At 48.9% G+C, this 20,380-nt stretch overlaps 1 protein-coding gene across 9 annotated transcripts in view; it reads right to left on the bottom strand.

Annotated features, from left to right (window-relative positions):
- Positions 1-6,693: 6,693 nt before the first annotated feature.
- The window catches only part of MEI1 (meiotic double-stranded break formation protein 1), an 86,844-nt gene continuing 73,157 nt past the window's right edge, over positions 6,694-20,380 (bottom strand). For 6 of the 9 annotated variants that reach the window (XM_072656288.1, XM_072596272.1, XM_072596271.1 and 3 more), the window contains 5 exons: positions 10,914-10,995; positions 9,720-9,826; positions 8,653-8,784; positions 7,685-7,794; positions 6,694-6,860 (listed from right to left, as the gene is read on the bottom strand). In XM_072656288.1, the coding sequence (XP_072512389.1) occupies positions 6,815-6,860; positions 7,685-7,794; positions 8,653-8,784; positions 9,720-9,826; positions 10,914-10,995 (477 nt within the window). In that variant the 3' untranslated portion in view covers positions 6,694-6,814. Of the gene's footprint in view, positions 6,861-7,684; positions 7,930-8,652; positions 8,785-9,719; positions 9,827-10,913; positions 10,996-20,380 lie in introns of those variants that run through there. The other 3 variants (XR_011964268.1, XR_011964269.1, XM_072596275.1) reach the window with 3 other exon arrangements.

Below are 20,380 nucleotides of genomic sequence, written 5' to 3'. Positions count from 1 at the left end.
GAGAGCTTTACAGGACATAAAATGAACAATTTTGATTACATTAAATTTTAAAAAGTTTCTCCACAAACCATTGGTTTCCAAAACTGAGGGGGAAAACATAGCAAGTTTTTCTGATAAAGGCCTCATTTATCAAATATATAGGCAACAGAGTCCGTTATAAGAATACAAGCCATCCCTCAGCTGATAAATGGTCAGAGGATAGGAACAGGAAGGCATCAAAGTTAGTTGTGGCATGCGATCTGATGGATTACTGTGGTGCTATAAGAGATGACAAGTAGGACGCACTCAGAAAAACCTGGAAAGGCTTACACAAACTGGTGCAAGGTGAACCGAGCAGAACCAACAGCAACCTTGTTTGAATAGTTGTGAATGACTTAGCTCTCCTCAGAAGTACAGTGATCCTCCACAATCCCAAAAGGTTTATGATGAAAAAAGGCTATCCACACCGCAGAAAAAACTGATGGAGCCGGAATGCAGCTCAGAGCGTACTGGTTTTTACTTTATTTTTCTTGAGTTTTTTGTGTGTTTTCTTTTACAATATGATCAATATAGAAATATGTTTTGAATGATGGTACATGTATAACCACTGTCAAATTACTTGCTTTCTTGATGAGGGAGGAGAGAAGCAGAGAATTTGGAACTCAAAATTTAAAAAAAAAGAATGAAAAACTTTTTACATGTAATTAGAAAAAAATGTTTTAGAAAAAAAGAAATTTAAAGTTGGATTGAGATTAATCCCCAGCCATGAGCCTCCATAGCCAGATTCAACCACTTGAAACCACTGCAAAATGGGGTCGGAGGAGGAGAGTTCAGATCTCACTCTTCCAGATACTCCCAGGGTGACCAGTCAATCCACCAGCATTTACTAAGCCTGGTGCCTGGCGTTCTGAATACAAAGGCAAAACAGATGGCTGCCTTCCTTCAGACAGCCCCAGTCTAGCGTCTTCTCCCACCTCCAGATCTTGGCTTCCAGGGTCCCCTCCTTGGATACTGCTGCACCCTCCCTTCCTGCTCTGCCCTGGAACACCACCTGCTAAAAGAGCTTGTCCCAGCCTCCTTCAAGGCCTGCTCAGCTACCGAGGCAGACTCTCATCAGAGGCCAGAAGGCTCAGGAGGAAGTAGGGATTACACATAGGTCACAAGCCTCAGTCAGCACCCTTCCCATCACACCATCTCCCCAACTGAAGCACAATTCTGGTCCCTCCACATTCCCAGCCCATTCTGGGCTCACCTCTCTTTTGCAATGACTGGTTCCTTTTGGGGTGTGGACCTGTGATTTCATCAGTGTGGGAAATTCCCAGCACAGAAACTCCTGTTGATGCAAATCAGCTCCTGGCATCCTGGAGAGTTGCCGGGTCCAGGGGGCTGCACCTGGAGCCCTCTGCTGAGGAAGGCCAGGCTGAATCCAGGCAAAGCCCTCCTAGATCCAATCCCCTCCTTTTCCCTCTGCATTGCCATGACTCTGAGACCAGGACCTGCTCACCGGTCACATTGGGCACAGCAGCTCCTTCCAGCTACCAAAGTAAGCTCCAAACCCCAAACACAGGTGTAAGCACCAGGACCTTCCCTGGAGTCTGCAGCAGCTCCCTCCAGAGCAGGGGGCCTCTTCCACTTCAGCCTGGCCCCCTCTAGTGAATCTCATGGACACCTTCTCAGAACATGTTTAATGGAGAACACTAAAGGTACAGTGTGGCCAAGACTGCCAGTGCCATTGAAATACAGCTGTCTGAACACTTCAGGGAACCCATTCGGGGACCCCAGACTAAGACCCCCTCTATGGAAACGCACTGTCCACTCTGCTCCTGTTGTTTTGCTTAGTCCCTTCTTTCTCATGGCATTATTTCTAATTCTTCTTTACAAGATGACTAAGGTGAAATGTTTGATATGAATGCATAAGTAGGGCCTACATCAGATTGCCCACCATCTTGGGGTGGGGGGAGGAGAGGGAGCAGGAGAAAAACTTTAAAACTCAAGAATCTTATGGAAGTGAATGTTGAAAACTAAAAATAAATTTTTTTAATTATTAAAATTATTAAAAAAAAAAGGCCCCCTGCTCTAGAATTAAACCCACACCACTCATATTTGTGGGTAAAGGGGACCTTTTTTTTTACTCTCTGTCCCTCCCCTACTTGGAATGCTCTTTCTCCTCTTTCTCTCCCTTCTTTCCTGGGCTCCTTGGTCTCAGTCAAAGCTCAGTTAATGGGGGAGAACTTTGGGGATCCCAAAGATCCAAGGTTTGGAATCTGGAAGGAAACAGTCATTTTACAAAGGAGGAAACTGAGGCCTGTGTCCCACAACTAGTACCTGGAGAAGCTAAGATTGGGGCCCAAATCTGCTTGTCTTTCCACTACTCCAAATATTCTGTTAGTTTTGGTTGTGTAGGATATCACAAGAAGTCCAACCACGAATGACATGAAGGGCAGGGAATCTGCATTGGTGGAGTGTCCTGCCTAACTGCCAGGTCCTTCTTACCTAACTCAGGTCTTTGGGGATCAGCCAGATAAACATCCTAGAGAAGAGACCTCCAGAGTCAAACAAGTGTAAGCTTTATTCCGGATACCAGCTACATGTTAGCATGCAGGACGAGTTCTCCCCGTGGAGCCCCCTTCTCTTTCCAGAGGAGAGAGGAACCCTCCCCCTCTCAGTATGCAGGGCTAGTGCTCCCCACAGGAGCCCCCTTCTCCCTCCCAAGGAGCAAGGAAAAAGGACCCTCAGGCTTTCCTGTCCCCATTTAAGCTCTCCCAGCTGCATAGTTGCTGGTGGACACTGCATGCTCCCAGCCCCTAGCTAATTAACAATAGGTGTGCTCAGACAACGGACCAATCTCAAGGGTGGGATGCTCTCCCCAGCAAGTTTCCACTGAGAAGAGGTGGAAAAACAAGATAGCTCATGTTTCACTCCTCAATTCCCAGCTGTTCCCTGGGGGACCTCGTGAGAGCTCTGCAATTTAGAAGCCCTCACCTTTACCTGACTGGAGACTGCTTACATGAAAACCGAGCTTACACCCCAACAGTGAAGAAAGGCCCAACTATGAGAAAATGCCTTTCCATGAACATGTATAAAGCACCTTCTAGATGCTGATCAAGAGACCCCCTGGCCTCTAAGTCAGGAAGACCTGGACTCAATTCCAGCCTCTGCCATGTGCTGGCTGGTGACCCTGGGCACTGGATGGGGCAAGCCACAGAAGGCCCATCTCCCTGTCCTCCAAAACTGTCTTGGGCCAGATTGTGAAGAGCAGCTGCTGCTCTCCTGGTAACAGAAGCTTCCTCACTGCCAGCTCTTGTGAAATCACAGGCCTAAATACAAAACAGAATGTGCCAGGCCTGGGATACGCTGGGAAACTGAAACAGGCCTGCCCTCACGGACCTTCCATTCTACCGATCTGCTGACTTTTGAAAGATGGGTAAGACCATGGCTAAAATAAGATTTCTTTAGGAGGAACATATAACTATAATCTTGAAAAATAAAACCAGTGCTTGCTCATGCTGAAGTTTGATATGAGCCAAATTGGGGGAGGGACCTCTCTTTGGAAGTGATGTCATCTGATGATGCCTGCTGGGCCCTGCCCATTCCCACCCCCCAGGCCGTCTCTGCCCACTTCTCTTTCCATCTATATTTTCTCACTGGTCAGCCTCCTCAGCTCTATGCGGGGACTCCCAGACCTCCGCATCCAGCTGGACTCTCTCCTGAGTTATAATCCACAATCACCAACTGCCTTTGGGACATTGCAGAGTGAATGGAAAATCCAGCTCAAGATGCCCAAAACAGATGCCGTATCTTTTCCCCAAACTCTTCCTGCTGCAGGCACCAACCATCCTCAGGAGCCAGGCTCTCAAGCTCAGTGTCAGCCTGGACTCCTCCCTCAAGCTGACCCCTTGTCCAACATGTGGGCCAATCTGGTCATTGCTACCTCCTCAGGGCTCCCTCCCTTCTCTCTTTTCCCAGAGGCACCACCCAGTAGGGCCCATAGTAGGGCCTCTCATCACCTTACACCTGGATTCTCACCATAGGCCGCTGCAATAGCCCACAACCCACTTCCACGTCAGAGGAATCTGCTTAAAGCAGTCTGATGACCACAAACCTGCTCACTCTGGGAACACCCATGGCTCCCTATCATCCCCAGGATCAAATAAAAAGTTCTGCATTTAGAGCTCCTCCAACCCTGGCCCTTTCCTACCTTTCTACTCACCTCCATGAGCTCTCTAATTCTGCTGCACTGGCCCTGACTCCATCACCCTCTTTCATCTTCACTGACTGTTCCCAGGCTGAGGATGCTCTGGCCCCTCATGCCATCTACCACTTGGGGTGAGTTCTCAAGCTGACCCACCCACACCTGATATTCTATGTTCTAAGGTCACTCCCCCAACTCTGGCACTCCAGGTTCTAAGGTCTGCCACCCCCCCAAACCTCCCCAGTTCTAACATCCTCTGGTCTAAGGTCTCCCCCATCTCTTACATCTCGTGTTCTTAGGTACTTTGAGCTCTGACATTCCATGTTCTAAACTCCCTCCCAGTTCTGACACTTCCTGTTCTAAGGCACCTTTAGCTCTGGTACTCCATGTTCTAAGCACCCACCCCCACTCCTGCCCTGCTCTGGCAGTCTCTGATCCTAGGCTTGGGGTCAGTGCTACCAAAGTTGTAAGAGAGGCCTGTAGTCCTGACTCAGGGGGAAGGGACTCATGCTGAAAACAGAAGGTAAACCAGGGTCTGAATGGCTGGAGGCTGACTCTTTGGTGACACCATGAAAGTCAGCAGCAGTGGGCGGGTTCCCCTTGGCCCCAACTTTCACTGCTGAATCCAGCTGTCCAACTGTGCATACTCAGGCATTATTCTGTGCTCTCCCTGTGGACAAATTCTGCCATGGGAATGTGACCTGGCCTCTGCCTCTTAGGCTGGCAGCCTGCCTAATCACAGGCCACGCTTCAGACAGGACTGGACAACACCTGGGTAGGGGGCAGGCTTGGTTCCTGCCTGAGGAGAAAGGAAGGGGAGGCCACATCAGTACCAAGGAGAGTCCTAAGGCAAAGACCAAGCCAAGTCAGTGCCCAGCTCTTTGGAGTTTCAAAATCTCAGGGGCTGGGTTGTGCTGCCCACCTCCAGCCCACAGTGAGAGAGCTAAAGTGCCCTGGGCAGGGTCGGCCATCCTCCCTCCTGCCTCCTCCCTGCCAGGGAGGCTGTGGGCTCAGACACCAGGGGCCTTCATGGTTTAGTCCAGTCTGGAATCCTCTGACAAGAAAAACTCACCACAGCATCTGGCACACCATAGGCACCTCATGGATATTTACTGATTAATGGCTTGTATGTCCAAGGAAAGAACCACCATCTTTGTTTTTTCCCAGGCAACCCATCCTCCCTCTGAGCACTTTTATTCCTTATGACGAGCTAAAAGTCTTTTTTCTTGTCAGCTCCCACTAGTCTCCATCTGAAGCATCTCTCCGCCCAACAGGCATCTGAGTATCTGGAGTTGTCAGTCACTTCAGACTCTGAGTCCCTGCTTCAAGCTGACTTTTCTCATCCAGGAAGTGCAAGGACTCCCATTTCCAGAGTACTTTCAGGGGGAAACCTGTGAGGTAGGTGGTGTGCATATTATTATGCCCATTTTACAGATGAAGAAAATGAGGCAGAAGGAAGCCAAAGTGACCTGTCCAGAATCTCAGAGCTGGGGACTGCTCCCATCATCCCCTGCTATCTCTCTGCTTCCAGACCCATCATCACCCTGGTCCCCCTCCTAGGAACAACTGATAACTGCATTAGGTCCTGCTAAAGTGGGCTGTAGAATCTGCGGCAATATTTCAGTCTGGCTAGAATCACCCAACACAGTGGGACAATGGACTTCATGTAGGAACTACGTTGTTTTCTTGGCATGCTATTAGCTGCAACAGAAGCTCCTGGGCGAGGAAGAACTAGTCTTCACAAATGTTTCAGGCTCTCCATCCATCCCAGCTACCATCTCCTGAGTTGAGCCAAAGTTTGGCAGGCAGCACAGAGTAATCAATACAGTGCTGGCTCTGCAATATTGGGCAAGTCCCTTCCCCAGGCTGGGCCTTAGTTTCCAGTTGTGTGAAATGATGGGGTTGGATGATCAGCCCTTCAGGCCCCTTCCTCCTGTCAAGGATCTCTGGTGCCCTCCTCATCCTCCTAGTCTGCGCCCCAAAGCCCCAGTGCCAAGGACCATCCCTGAAAGCACTCCCACAGAGACTCAAGACAGCACCCACCAGGATGGTTTTAATCCAGTCTATGGCATTCTCAGTATTAGCTCTAGCTCCTAGATTTGGGTTGGCCACAGCTGGATAAGCAAGTGGGCTGCAAACAGGTCCAAGGACACTGCCCGAGGACATATCCCAGAAGTTGCTATGGGTCCATTACTCAACAGCTCCATTGGGGTATCCAACCAGAGGGCTGAAGACAACTTGAGGCAGGACCCCTCAGCTCTGTGAGGAGGCTGGATCCCTTCCAGGCCTAAATCTGCAATCCTATAACCTCAGACACCAAACAGCCTTGTGTCCTCTCTGGAAAGAGATTGGGGAACACTGTGTGCTGTGCCTTGATGAAATCTAGACCCATGGTATCAGGCCTTCCCTGACCTGCCAGGCTCAGAACCCAGCCAAGCAGGGAATTCAGAAAGCCTGGTGGAACTTCTCAGAGCCATGGTGCTGCTCTCTCTCCATCCCAAAGAATCAGAGAGGCCATGGGAGAAGAACAGAATGTCTCATTTTTATTTCCTTGTTGCCATCAAATAACAGCACAAGCAGGTACCCAAGATGTGAATGCTGCCCTCTGCTCCCTGCACCTGGTGCTGGATCCTTGGCGTTGGCTCAGTCTCGGATGTGGGAAAAGGATACTGCCACCCCTCCAAGACATCTGATAGCATGGGCATGAGAGGACAACCACAAGAATAGGCCTGGGGGCAGGAGATCTGCCTCTAGCTAAGGGGCCTGGTGGGGGTGAGGCACAGACTGCCCAGGAAGGTCTGGAGGAGCTCCCCAGCATCTTCCTTTTGGGCAAAATCAGAAGGGACCCCTAAGCATCTAGTCCACGAATCCTCTGGACAATGTTCCTGAGAGTTGGCCACCGACCTCTCCTTGGAAACCTGGGAGCACAGGAAGGGAAGCAGCCACCTCTGAGGGCAGCCTGCCCACCCAGGGATAGCTCTGACCCCCAGGAATGGTCTTCCTTCTATTGGACTGAAACCTGCACCCCCAAGCCCCCCATTCCTGCTTCTGCCCTTTGGGGCTGAGCAAAACATGTGGGTCCTACTCCACAGCAAGTGAGACCTAACTAAAGGTAGCTAAAGGCAGCATTTTGGACCAAATGTTCTTGTGGACAGCTCTCCAGAGTCTGAGGGAGGAGCTCTGTGTTCTGGGAGGGCACAGGATTGGATGGTTCTATCCATTTCCTAGGGATGAGGGAGGAAGTCCTAATCGATCCTCACTGATACCTCAGTGACGCATGGGGAGATACTGATCTTACTTTGCTCCTTACACATAGAAATCTTCTGCACCCTAGTTCTGGCTTCTCCTGGCCTTGGCATCACAGACCTTATCCACCTATGTTGGGTCTAGAACTCAGGGTGCTCTGGCTTGGCCTGGATTTGCCAGCCTCAAATCAGGGGTCTCCCTATAAATTGAGGGCCCTCTGGGAAAAGGAGCCTAGGTCCAGCCCCCTCCTACTGCAGAAAAGGATACACCAAATCCAGCTGGGGTGGCAGGGTAGAATTTCTTTCTGAGAGAGTCTCCAGCAAGGTCTGAATGGTCGTAGACAGGACTGCATTAGATAGAAGGCCTGTACTCTGGACCTGAGAGGGAGGAGGACAAGCCAACAGATGGGCATCTCCTTCTCCAGAGCTCCCTCCTCATCCCAGCCCTGAAACCTCATGCCACAGCTCTCTGGGATGCTGGATCTGCTCCTTCCATGCAGTGAGAGAAAGATGCTAAAAAAGAGAACAGATACCCATGAAGGAGAGCACAGAAAGTGTTACAGAGAATGGAGCTGGCCCTGCCTCTTGAGCCCCGTACCTGCCTTGTGAGCTGGGTCTGAAGAGCTGTACAGCTCACTGGCTAGAGCGGGTGACTGGCCCTGAGGGACACAGCAGTACTGGGGAGGCCACATAGAGAATACAGCTCACGGAGAGGGGTGTGGGGGGGCTCCTCTGCCTGCCTCCAATGCCCTCCTGGGGCCAGTCAGTGCTGCCACAGGAGGGGAGGCTTAGAACGTGGAGGATCTGTCATTCCTGTTACAGACTGGCAAAAGGCAGCCACGCACATAAACACACAGAAACACGCAGACATGTGCATGCATGCACACATACACACAGTCACAGACACACAGTCATATATACATAGTCACACACACAGACATGAGCATATATACACACAGTCACATACACAGAGTCACACATACACACAGACATATACATACACACACACTCTGGCAGTACCCTGGTCAGACCTCGTCCCACTCCACACCTACTTTTCCAGTCTCTGCAGAGACCCCCATCCTTCCTCCCAGGACACCTGTCCCTCCATCCTCACCCTGCTGACTTTAGGCAGCTGAGTCATGAGCTGTGGCTGCCCTGTCCTCTCAGTGCCTTCCCACCCTCCCCCACACTCTTGGCTGGCCCTTTCCTCTCTAGGAAATTCCCACCCTGTCATACCTGCTGGAGGAAGCAGGACAGAGCCTGGAGCGTGGTTGTTGGGAGCTCAGACAAGTTGACCTTGGCCGTCTCTTGTAGAACATGCCCAATGTCATCCTGGGAGAGAATGCCGCTCCTCCAGAACCTCACAAACTGTGCCAGAAAGAAAGCCCCAAACACCTTCAAGTGAGTATGGCTTGGCCAGCCAGTGGGCATCTCTGGTCAGCCTGGGGGCAGGGACCCCACATGGTAAATGCTAATAAGGCAGGAAGGCCTTTGCTCCCAAAGTTGCCCTGGAGGCAGGAAGGGAGGGCAGTTCCATCATCCCTTCAGCCCCACAGACACTGACCATCCCCCTCCTTCCAACAGGTCCCCCATCACGCATGTGTCACCTGTGTTTATGTGTTATGTTTATGTGTTACAGTAACGTGTGTGGCACCTGATTCTCCCAGACAAGGCAGAGATCACATATCTGGTTTGACAGTCCTCCAGGACCCCTGGCCATCCCAGAAGTGCTGAGGAGGCAGATGTCCACAACTGTGTTCTCAGCCTAGTGCCCTTCACCCCCTCTGCCCTGGACTGAGGAGGCCACAGACAGAACCCATTCTTGGAACCAAATATCTGAATGGTTTTGCAGCTAAGCTCCCAGGGTGCCAGGAATGGAGTCATCACCCCATACCTCCATGGTTCCCCCAGACCTTTCTCCCCCTTCTCTTGGCTAGCTGGGCTCACCCTACCCCCAAACTATAGAGTCTGGAGTTTTTAACTGGAGTCCTCCCAATTAAGGGGTCCATGAATTTGGACAGAAAGAAATTACATTTTTATTTTCACTAACTTCTAACTGAAATTTAGAATTTCCTTTGATTATGAATTTAAAAAAATATTCGTAGGTTTCATCAGACTACCCAGGGTGTCCATGGCACAAAAAGGTTGAGAACCTCAGCTGTGGAGGAAGAGAGCACTGGGCCACCGAGGGGAGGAAGAGAGAGTTAACCTGCCTCCTGCTGCAGACAAACAGGGTCAGTCCCCACAGGTGGCCAGGATGCCCCATGTCCTGGGGCCCTCAGGCTGCTCCTTTCTGCACTCACCAGGGTCATGAGTCTTAGGATCTCAGGGCTGAGGAAGGAATTGTCTCCAGCATCCAAAAGGGTGAACAGCAAGAATCGATTCCAGGGCTGGGCGGCCACATGCAGGGCTGCAGGAAGCAACATACCAAGCCTACCACCCTAAGCACAGGGCAGACCCTTTCCCTGTTTGTGGGGATTACCCAGGAGATGAGCAGAAATCGCCTCTATCATCTGGCCCTGGGTGACTAGGACACATTCAAAGAGGCCGGGACACAGGGCTGGAATGTCCTGACACCCACTAGATGGGCGGCCTTTCCTCTTGCCGTAACACTGGGAGAACCCACCTCACACAGTTGCTGTGAGGCTCAAAGGCTATCATGATTGTAGATTATAAGATTTAAAACTACCCTCGAGAACTGATTAAGGGCCAGCATTGTGCCAGGACTATACTGGAAGCTGAGGCTAGGAGAGCAAAGGTAAAAGTCAGTGTTGGTCCTCCAGGAGCCCTGGGGAGGGACCCTGTGGTATTCATGGAAGGTGGTAAGAGGGGGAGGGGGCTGGCTTGAGAGGGGAGCAGGGAAGACCCACCAGGCCCGGAGGACAATGTGTACAAAGACTGGAGGTAAAGATGGTGGTAAAGATGGCCAGAAGGCCATTTGGACAGGGCCAGAGCAAGGTCAAAAGTCTAGAAGGCTAGGTCTCTCTAGGCCTGTTTCCTCCTCTGAAAAATAAGGGGGTTGGATGAGATGGGCTGAGGCCCCAAGAAGCTCTGGGTCTATGATCCATGATCCAGAAAAGTGCCCCTCTCAGTGTCCCTGATGACACTCTCAGAAGGCAGGGCACAATGATGAAACCACAGGTTCAGACACTACCCTCCCCCTATTAGAAGACCTTTAAGGTCCTCTGGTCTTGCCGTCTGTTTCTTTCCAGCACCCCCTTAATTGCAGGTGATTAGTTTCATAGGCAGGGCAGACAGTCCAAACCCACTCACAGCAATGAGAGGAACAGGGCATGGGAGAGGGAAGGGGCAATGGTGAGGAAGGGATAAAACAGAACAAAAGAGAAAAGGATCAAAATCAAGGGAAATCAGCTGTCTTCAGGGACACAGGCCTTCAGTGCAGTCTAGCTGAAATCGCTGTCTAGCACTAGTCTTGGCCATCACTGTGTCCTGATCCCAGAGGCCTAGGGGATGGGCAGAGGGCAAAGGGGCTTTACCTACATCCGGGCTCCTGGCTTGCAGGAAGTCCACCAGGGCCTCCAGGCAGCCAACCACAGCCTGTGACAGCAGCAGGTCCTTCTGGAATAGAGAGAGAGTGGTCTGTGTGAGGGCTCTGGTCAGTGACCTCCAGGACAGGTGGAGGGGACTGTGGATATCCCAAGACTTCTGGGCATCTAGAACAGCCACATCCATACAGAACAGGCAGTGCATGGTAGGGAGATGAGAAGGGGGTAGATATGGAAGGCAGAGGGTTGGAAGTCCTGTGGACACTCTCGTTGTGGGCCTAGAGACTTGGGTCTATGGCCTTGGCCAAGTTTATATGCAATCTTGGGCTGCAAGGCTTCTGAGAAGGGGGACGTAGGAGTCCCGTGGTCCTCTACTTTTGTCAGCGCTCATCTGAAGTTCTGGGCCTGGTTCCGGGCCCTGAGGATAACAATGTCCAGAGAAAGGCAACCAGGAGGGTTGAGGGCCTGGAGACCATGTCACAGAAGTAACAATACAAGGAACTGGGCAAGACCACTTCTGTCTGGGAGGATCCAAAAAGATTTCAGGGAGACTTGGCATGGGAGGAAGGGAGGAAGGGAGGAAGGGAGGGAGGGAGGGAGGGAGGGAGGATTCTGACAAGAGGCAAAGCCTTCCCTCTTCATTATTTCCTGTTTTTCCTATCTACAGAATGCCTCGTATGTACTTGCTTGTGTATTGTCTCTGCCATTGGACTGTGAGCTACTTGAGGGCAGGGCTCCACCGTCTTTCGTCTTTCGCTTCTTTTTGTATCCCCAGGGCTGAGTACAGTACCTGGCACCCAAGTGCTTAATAAATGTTTACTGAGTGAATGAATCTGATGCAAAATTAAGTGGTCGAAGGAGATGACCCAAGAGATTTTAAAAGAATTACAAACAATAAATGACCATTTGAAAGAAGGCTGTATAAAAGTACACAAAATGTAAACCTAAACTGGAAGGATTCAGATTGGCTGTGGTTACAAAAATAGAAACATTCACATTGGAGGGGCTGTGAGTTAGCCTCTGGAGCTATGAGCTGCTCTGACTGTCCTGGATTTCAATTCAGAATTTTGCAAGGAATGTGACTAAAGCATCTCTACCTTTAGGATCCACCATGGACCCAAAATTTCCCAACTGCCCTCTCTGTGATGGCAAAGATCTGGAAACAAAGTGAGTGCCATCAGGAGGGGAACGACTCCCCAAATTAAGACAAATGAATATGATTGTGCAGTAAGATATGACAAATATGGGAATTTGGAGAAGTTTGAGAAGGCTTGTGTGAATAGACCCAGGGTGAAATATGCAGAAACAAGAGGACAAGGTACTGTCATCCATCTCAACATAAGTGAAAGGACGGCTGAAATAACACTAAACTCTGCGCCACGGAAACTACACCAAAGGTCCTGAAATCCGCCTCCTTCCTCACAGGGCAGGAAGTCAGATGCAGACACCCAATCAGATGCTTCCACTTAATGGTTTTTATCGTCATAAGGAAAGGTTCAGTCTGGAGGGGGCAGGGGATTTTCTTCCAGTAATGACTAAGGTGGCTAAAAAGGCCCCAGTAAAACTTTGGGGGAGGAGTTGGGGGATGAAGAAAATCTGGAACTCCAAATTTAGAAAAATGAATGTTAAAGGGAAACAAATAATCATTTTTAAAATCGTCTCTACACCCCTCATGTCAGACACTTAGCCTCTAGAATCACACTGAGCTTGCCCTCTGCTGAAAACCCTAGCTCTTCATCCAGTGGTTAGGACAACTGTCTACTTATGCCTCTCCCAAATTGTATTTCTGAAGTTGAATTTTTTTAACCCAAGTGTAAGACTACATTTATTCCAATTAAATTTCATCTTATTAGACTCAGCCCAGTGTTTTAACCTGTCAATACCTGCTAGGCTCCTGACTCTATTATCCAAAGTACTAACTATCCCTCCAAACTCTATGTTATGTGCAAGTTTGCCAAGCACACCATCTAAGACTTTATCCAAGTTACCATTAGAAATGAGAACCAGCACAGGTCAAGCGTAGTATCCTGGACAACTCTACAGGAGACCTTCTTCCAATAGACCATCCAACCAGTCCTGAGTCCACCTCACCATATAGTTATCTAGTCCCCATACCAACATCTCGTCCACAAAAAGAGCATGAAAGATTCAGTCAAAAGTTTCTCAAAAATCCAGGTAAACTCTGTCTATAGCAATCCCCTAATCTGTCAGTCTAGTGAGCTTGTCCAAAAGGACAAGACTCATCTAATCTGACTATTCTCGATGGAGGCATTCTAGGTTTTAGAATTGTTGCTGCCTTTTCTAGATAGTTACCAACCATCTCTTGAATGATATATTCTGAATTTCATTAGCAATTCAAGTCAACCTAATTGGCCTGTGGTGTGCAGAATCCACTCTTTCCCCCTTTTTGAAAATCTGGAAGGCATTGCATTTAGCTTACAATTTGAAGACCTGGATTTCAATAAATCCTAGTTCTGCTTCTCACTAGCTGTGTGATCTTTATCCAGTCACTACCCTTCTCTGGGCCTATTTCATCATCTGTAAAATGGGAGTAATCATGTTGGCATTACCTGACTTGAAAAGAAAGTGCCTGTCGATCTTTAAACACTGGGTAAACGTAAGTTATCATTATAACCAGCAGACATATGATGGGGCTGTTGTGTTCCACATATGAGAAATGCTCAGCAAGAAAGCTTGGATGCAGAGAGACAAGGGAAAAGCTAAGAGTCCAGTCTGGCTGAAACACAGTGGAAGAGACGGGGATGCTCAGAATCCTCCAATCAATCCATGGTTTGCCAATTCAGGAGATCCTTCCAGTGAAGAAGATCAAACCCTGTCTATGCCTGCCCATCCAGTTCAACTCCTGTCCATGATCTCCTAATCCTACCCCATCCCCCATCCCCAGGGATTGCTCAACATGTGGGAGGCATTCCTCAATTTTTCCTGACATCACCAATGCCAGTGCTCTCTGGCTGTCTTCTTTGTGCTGACTTCTCATTCTGTTAAACAGTTATTTGATGGAACTTTGTGTCTTGGGGCTTGATGTGATCAACATAATGTCATCCAGCAGCATCTGAAGGACTTCTCCATTCATAGGAAATATTTCCTCAACCTGGCCTCCATGCTGAATGGATTCCCTCTGTCATGTTTCACATGAAAGAGTTGCTTTCAAAACTCATGGTGTGATCCATGTCCCAGTAAGACTTCAGCAAAAGCTGAAGATCTTCAGAGGCTAAAAGATGAGACTAAAGTAAAGGCAAAAGCTTTCCTAACTCTAATACTGATGCAAAATAGACATTCTCCACCCTGGAAAGGGTTAAGTGCACCAGAAGAGGCCAGTGAGATGATAAACACACCTCTAGGTCACAGACTCCAGGCATACTTTTATCCCTAGCCACTTGTGCATCTAGGTAACATTCCCATAAGAAGTGAAAATGGCTGAATTGAAACCAATCAACCTAACCCAACATCCAATGCCTTAAAGACGGAAGTGACCTTGGAGAGGCTAGCCTTCCCATACCTCTGGCCTCCAGGTGACAAATGACTTCAAAGCTAAAGATTTAATGGCATCAAAAGAAAGAAGCTTTTGCATTTTGTGAGCTAATACTTTAGCTAAAGAAAGATCGGTACCTTCTAGCCCTGACAGTAACAGAAGACAGAGGGAGAAAAGAGAAAAAAAAAAAGACCATTACTGCCCTTGAAGAGCAATCACTGGATCTACCTGCCAAGCAGAGCTGCTGGTCCCAGAGGCAGAACAATCCCTCTGATCCAGGTCAGTAGTAGTAGGGCAGCCCCCAAATGCCTCATCTGGCCTAGAAGCAGAATGGTCTCTATGGATTAGAGAGATTAGAAGCCCAGCTGAGGTGCCAGTGTTTTCAGCAGAGATACTATCCTGAAAAGAGCTAACCCTGCAAAGAGTCAGCCCAGCCTAATCAATCAACATTTATTAAACACCTACTATGTGACAGGGTGACAGGTACTGGGCTAAACCCTGGGGGTACAAAAAGAGGCAAAAGACAGGCCCTGCCTGCAAGGAGCTCAGAGTCTAGAGATGACTGCAAACAAATATAGACAGAGCAAGCTTTATACATGATAAACAGGAAATCATTAGCAGCATTAAGAGGGGCTGTGGAAGGCTTCCCATACAATGTGAGATTTGCACGGAGGACAGCCAGAGGAAACACCGAAAACCAAGAGGAGTGCCTTGTTTGCAGAAGACAAGGAGGCCAATGTCACTGGATCAAAGAATGCATGTAGGAGAGCAAGATGTGAGAAGACTGAAAGGGTAGAAGGTGGCTAGGTTATGAAAGGCTTTGAATGCCAAACAGAGCTTTTGGAGGTGGGAGGGAGCCAATGAAGTTTATTAAGTTAGGGAGAGGGTATGTGTGACATGATCAGACCTGTGTTTTAGGAAGATCACTTTGGCAGCTGAATGAAGGATGGATTAGAGTAAGGAGGGTCCAGGCAGGCAGACCCCACCCTGCCACCACTAGCTACTGCAATAATCTAAGCATGCAGTGATGAGGCCTGCCATAGGGCAAGGGCAAGGGCAGTGTCAGGAAAGATGGGGGTGTATTCAAGAGATGCTGAAGAGGGGAAATCAACAGGCTTTGGCAACAGCTTGGACATGGGGGAGTGAGAGAGCGTGAGGAGCCCAAGTTGACTCCAAGGGTGGGAGCCTGAGGGATGGGAGGATGGTGCCATTCTCCATAATAGTTAATAAGGAAAGTAGGAGTGGGAAAGATTTAGAGGGAAAGGTAACGAGTTCTATTTTGGACATATTGAACTTAAGCTCCAATTCAAGATGTGTGAAAGGCAGCTGGAGACACTAGTTGAGCAATAGACTAAATGGCAAGGCTATCCCCCCTCCAGTTCTCTGAGTATACTTGCAAGAGAGGGTATCCCTCATGTTGAGAAGAAATTCCTTGTCACTGCTGCCCCTGCCATGCCATTTGAGTGCTCTCAGGGTTCTGCCAAATAACTGAATCCACTGACTGACGAAGAAAAAGCACAACGGTGGAGGCTCATGAGCTAGTTTCAGGGGAGAGCTCTGAAAGTGTCATCCCTAGGAACAGCCACCCTCTGGGGCCCCAACCTGTCAGTGGCAGGAGGAGTTGGGCAAGTAAAACCCAAGGGGAGACGTTCTAATAATATACATTTACATAGAACTTTGAGGTTTACAAAATGTCTCCTTCACAACAACCCTATAAAGTAAGTGTAAGAATAATTGTTTTCATTTTACAGATGAGGAAAATTGAGACTCTGAGAGGATGTGACTTGCCCATGGTCTTATAGATAATAAGTGAGGCAGGTCTCCTGACACCAAGTTCAGCATTTTACCAATCATACCCCACCATGTTTCACTAACTGTGAGTTAACCAATCAACAGGCATTCATGAAGTCCCTGTTATAAGTCGGGTCTCCTCTAGGACACACATTGTAGTAGGCACTTGGAACACACACACAAGAAACAATCAGCTTTTGCCCTCAAAGAGCCTGATTCCTATAGCAGTGAGACAATAGTAAGGAGTTTGCCAGGAGCTCCAGCCAAAAGACCTCTTCGCATAAACTCCTGGAGGGCAGGGACTATTTTGGTTTTGTCTTTCAATCTTCTCCACCTTAGGGGTATGATTAGAAAAAAAAAATTGTTCAGTCAGTTCACATAGGAAGAATGAGGGATGAGTGCCTGGTGGGCCCCCAGCACCTCAGGGAGGACCTGAACAAGACCTTCAGGGGATGGGCAAGCCTACCTGGACGATATCATAGATCCATTAGCATAATGGAATATCCCTAGCACCTAGAACATAGTAGCACTTCAAAGAGAGTAGGCATTTAACAAAATGCTTGGTGAGCAGAAATCTCTGAAGTCAGGAACATGGTGTCCTGAAAATAACAAAGGAAACAGGCAAATCCTCAGCTGCCATTGCAGGATGAAGAGATTCCAATCTGAATGAGTCCAGGACCCTGGGGCTCACACTGACACACAGAAAGATTACTAAGAGGTGAGGACACCCCCCTGATTTATAGAGCTCTATAAGAGCTGGAAGACAGAGGCGCAAAGAGTCTGCTTGTGGTTAACGGCTAAATGGCCAGACTGGTTTGCTCCATTTTGACTCCCTTTTTCCAAAAGAGCAACTTTGAAAGACAGCTGGGGATAGTCACTTGATTAGCTACTTCCTTAAGTAGGTATAAACCCAGAAGCCTTCATCTCTCAGTGGCAGAGCCTTGAGTTCCTGTTGACTCACTGGACCCCAGACTCTGCACAGAAAGGAAGATTCCCATTACTCTGATTCTGAAATTCATCCCTCACTTTCATCTGATCTCTGGCTTCCTAGAGTATCCTTTGCTTTACCTAATAAAACAACCTGTAAAGCTATTTGGGGGCAGAGTGAATGACTTTTCTGTTCCACTATAAAATCAGAATGATGTTCCCTTTGGGAAAGAAGGAAACTCTATCAGAAGCCTGGGTTAAAAATATTTGCTAGAGAAGGTATGGCCTATGGTAAGGTAAACCAGTAGTTAGGGCCCTGAAGGCCCCAGATAAATGCTGTTGGTTTTGTCTTGATAGAACCTTGCTTGGTTTTTCCCAGGAATCTCTCTGCTGGGGCCTTTGAACTTAAGAGTTTATCTCCCACCCAAGGAATTAAGGAAGCAGTGTAGTAAGGACAAGAGCACCAGACTGGGGAGTGTGTATACTCGGGCTGCCTTGGTTCTAGGCCTGTTTGGCACCCTAAATAACTCTGGGTCCATGGGTCATTACCATTGTCTTCGTCATCTGTCAAATCTCCAACGGCCCTTCCCAGACTCTAAGGATTAGAAGGGCCTTTAGGAGACATTTAGTCCAACTCATCTTGGGTAGAATTGCCCTCTACAACAACCCCTACTTGTCCAACTTTCCGATCATTGGGGAATTTTTCCTTTGACTGTAATATTCCCATGGATTACTGTCCATCCATACTGCCACTAAAGAGCAGGCAAACTAGCCTCACCGAAGCTGCATTGTACTGGTATGTGCTACACAGACCAAACCCCCACCTCCCCCTTAGGCCTCCTGGCCTATCACCGAGAAAACCCTGTCATGCTTGAGGGCTTGATACAATCAGCAGGAAATCATGTGGAGACAGAGACGTCTGGAGGACCTCCCCAACTACACGGACTTGTTGCAGTTTAGTTGTATTCGACCCTTGGTGGCCCCCTTTGGGGTTTTCTTGGCAGGAGACTGGGGTGGTTTGCCAACTATACTGAGTCTCTCTTCTATCTGGATGACAGTGGTGACTGCCTTTGGTGAGCATATGTAGGGTGCCCAGTTTAGGCCTCACTTGGTGTCACTAAAGAGAGGTCACTGCAGAGACTCAACTGAGAATCAAAGCTCCTTGACAGCTGGGCTGTTTTCCCCTTTGTCTTTGTATGCTCAGAGCCTAGCACAGTGCCCAGGATGGAAGCAGCCACTTGGTAATTGTTTGTGCACAGGCTGATGCCTGTGGCTGTTTTCTGCAAGGAGTCTTGTATGATTCCCAGTTGGAAGACAGTCCTCAGTGAGTCTGCTGAATCAAATGCTTTTTGGTAATCAATAAGCTATGAACACAGCAGAGCCTTGTGTTCTGATGCCTTTCTGGCATTGCTATTCACATGGCATTCACACAGGCTATCCTTGATTTGCACAGAGGATGTCCTTGTAAAAATTTTATAAAGACAAGAAAGCAGGCATGTGGTAGGGTAATTACTGATGTCCTCTCAACTCCATTGTGGGGAACATTAATAGTATCCATGGGCAGCTGGGTGATACAATAGATAGAGCAGGGGCCTGAGTTCAAAACCAACCCCAGACACTTACTAGTTGTATGACCCTGGGCTCAACCTTGCTTGCCTCAGCTTCCTCTTCTGAAAAATGAGCTGGGGAAGAAAATGGCACATCACTCTAGGATCTGTGCCAAGAAAACCCCAAATGGAGTCATGGAGAGTTGGACAGAACTGAACGACAATGGCTTCCATTGTCTCCTGAAACAGCTGGTAAAACATTTCCTCAATGCTTTTATCTCCTCCATAGAATTCCTTGGTATGTACCTGGGCAGGCTGCATTCCAGGTACTTAAGCAAAGGGCAGATGGTGGGGTTTGTTGGTGAAGATGGCCCCTGAGCTCTCTTCTGATTGGGCAACTCTGAGATCTGTTCCAACATCTCTGCTAGAGGGGTTTCTAAATGCAGAAAGTTGTGTGGCCTGTACCTGTATCCCTGGGAGATGATTCTCAGGGAAACCTTTCCAGTGTCTCACATCCCTTCAGGGCCAGGAACCCTCCTCTAACGATTAATCTGCCCTCTAATAAGGCAGGCTGAAGACATTGTTTCTTGTAATCCTGCGTCCAGTGACCAAGTGACATAAGAGCTTCTAGTCCCTTAGAGAAACAGAGTCAAGGTGGCTCTCCCTTCCATGTCCCTGGTTACTCCAACACAAGCAGAGGTTGCTGGGCCACAGTCTCCAATGGAGACACCACTCATGAGGTGGCAGCTGCCCTGGGGCTGCTCCCCTGGATGGGAAAAGGTCTGGGCTCCTGGTTGATCTCCCCAGGGAAGAAAGCCTGAGCTGCAGGTCCACTTCAAGGCAGTCTTGGCCTGACAAGCTGCTCAGAGGTGACATGTGCCAAACTTGCAGAGATTTCTTCCTAGGCTTATCCGAGACCTCTCTCCAGCCCATGTGACAAGAGGACTTTTAATTCCTTTAGCTTCTGAAAGACACCTTCAACAACATCCCTTTCTTGGAAGATCACTGGGCAAACCTAGGTAGACACCAATTAAATTGGTGAAAGGAAACTGCATGAAGACGTAAAATGTGCCCAGAACGACCTGGCCAGAGCCATGGGGAGGAAGAGGTTCCTTCACTGGGTGCCCACAAGCCTGCCTTGCCTTGGGCAGGGTGCAGGGCAGGGGCAGTCCTTTTATGGTTATGACTGTCTCCAAGACATCCTCACACAGAAAATCCAAGTGTCCTTCCTGCCAGAAGCACAAGCCAGGCCTTGCTACTATCCCAGGGGTCTCCTGTGTCTCCTGTGACAGTCTGAAGAGCCGCAGGCTTTCTAGGCTCTCTCTACTTTAGACAAGCCCCTTTTTCAGTCTGATGTCCCCAGCTCAGCCTGCCTCTTCCCTGCAAACCCTCCCTTCTAGAATCTTCCTTGCTCAGAACTTCCAGTTTCCTCCATAGTTGATGACAACAGACTTGGGAAAACCACAGGTGACAAGACCCTACCTCTCCCTCAGAAGCAGCTGGCTCCTGGTATCAGAAGGCAACCTGGGGCTCACTGGCTCAGAGCCACAGGGACTCCATGGGTTCTCTGGCCAATTCCCCATTTTCCAAATGGGAACCATGATCTAAAAAGGTCAAGTGACTCCCGAGGTCACACAGACACCAAGCAACAGGGCTCTCCCCATGGTGCCCACTGCTGATTTCTGCTCCAGGGGCTGGAC

This window comes from Notamacropus eugenii, chromosome 3, assembly GCF_028372415.1.
Source record: "Notamacropus eugenii isolate mMacEug1 chromosome 3, mMacEug1.pri_v2, whole genome shotgun sequence".
Classification (NCBI taxonomy): domain Eukaryota; kingdom Metazoa; phylum Chordata; class Mammalia; order Diprotodontia; family Macropodidae; genus Notamacropus; species Notamacropus eugenii.
The sequence above is the reverse complement of the archived record's forward strand: the minus strand, read 5'-3'. Positions and strand labels throughout refer to the sequence as shown.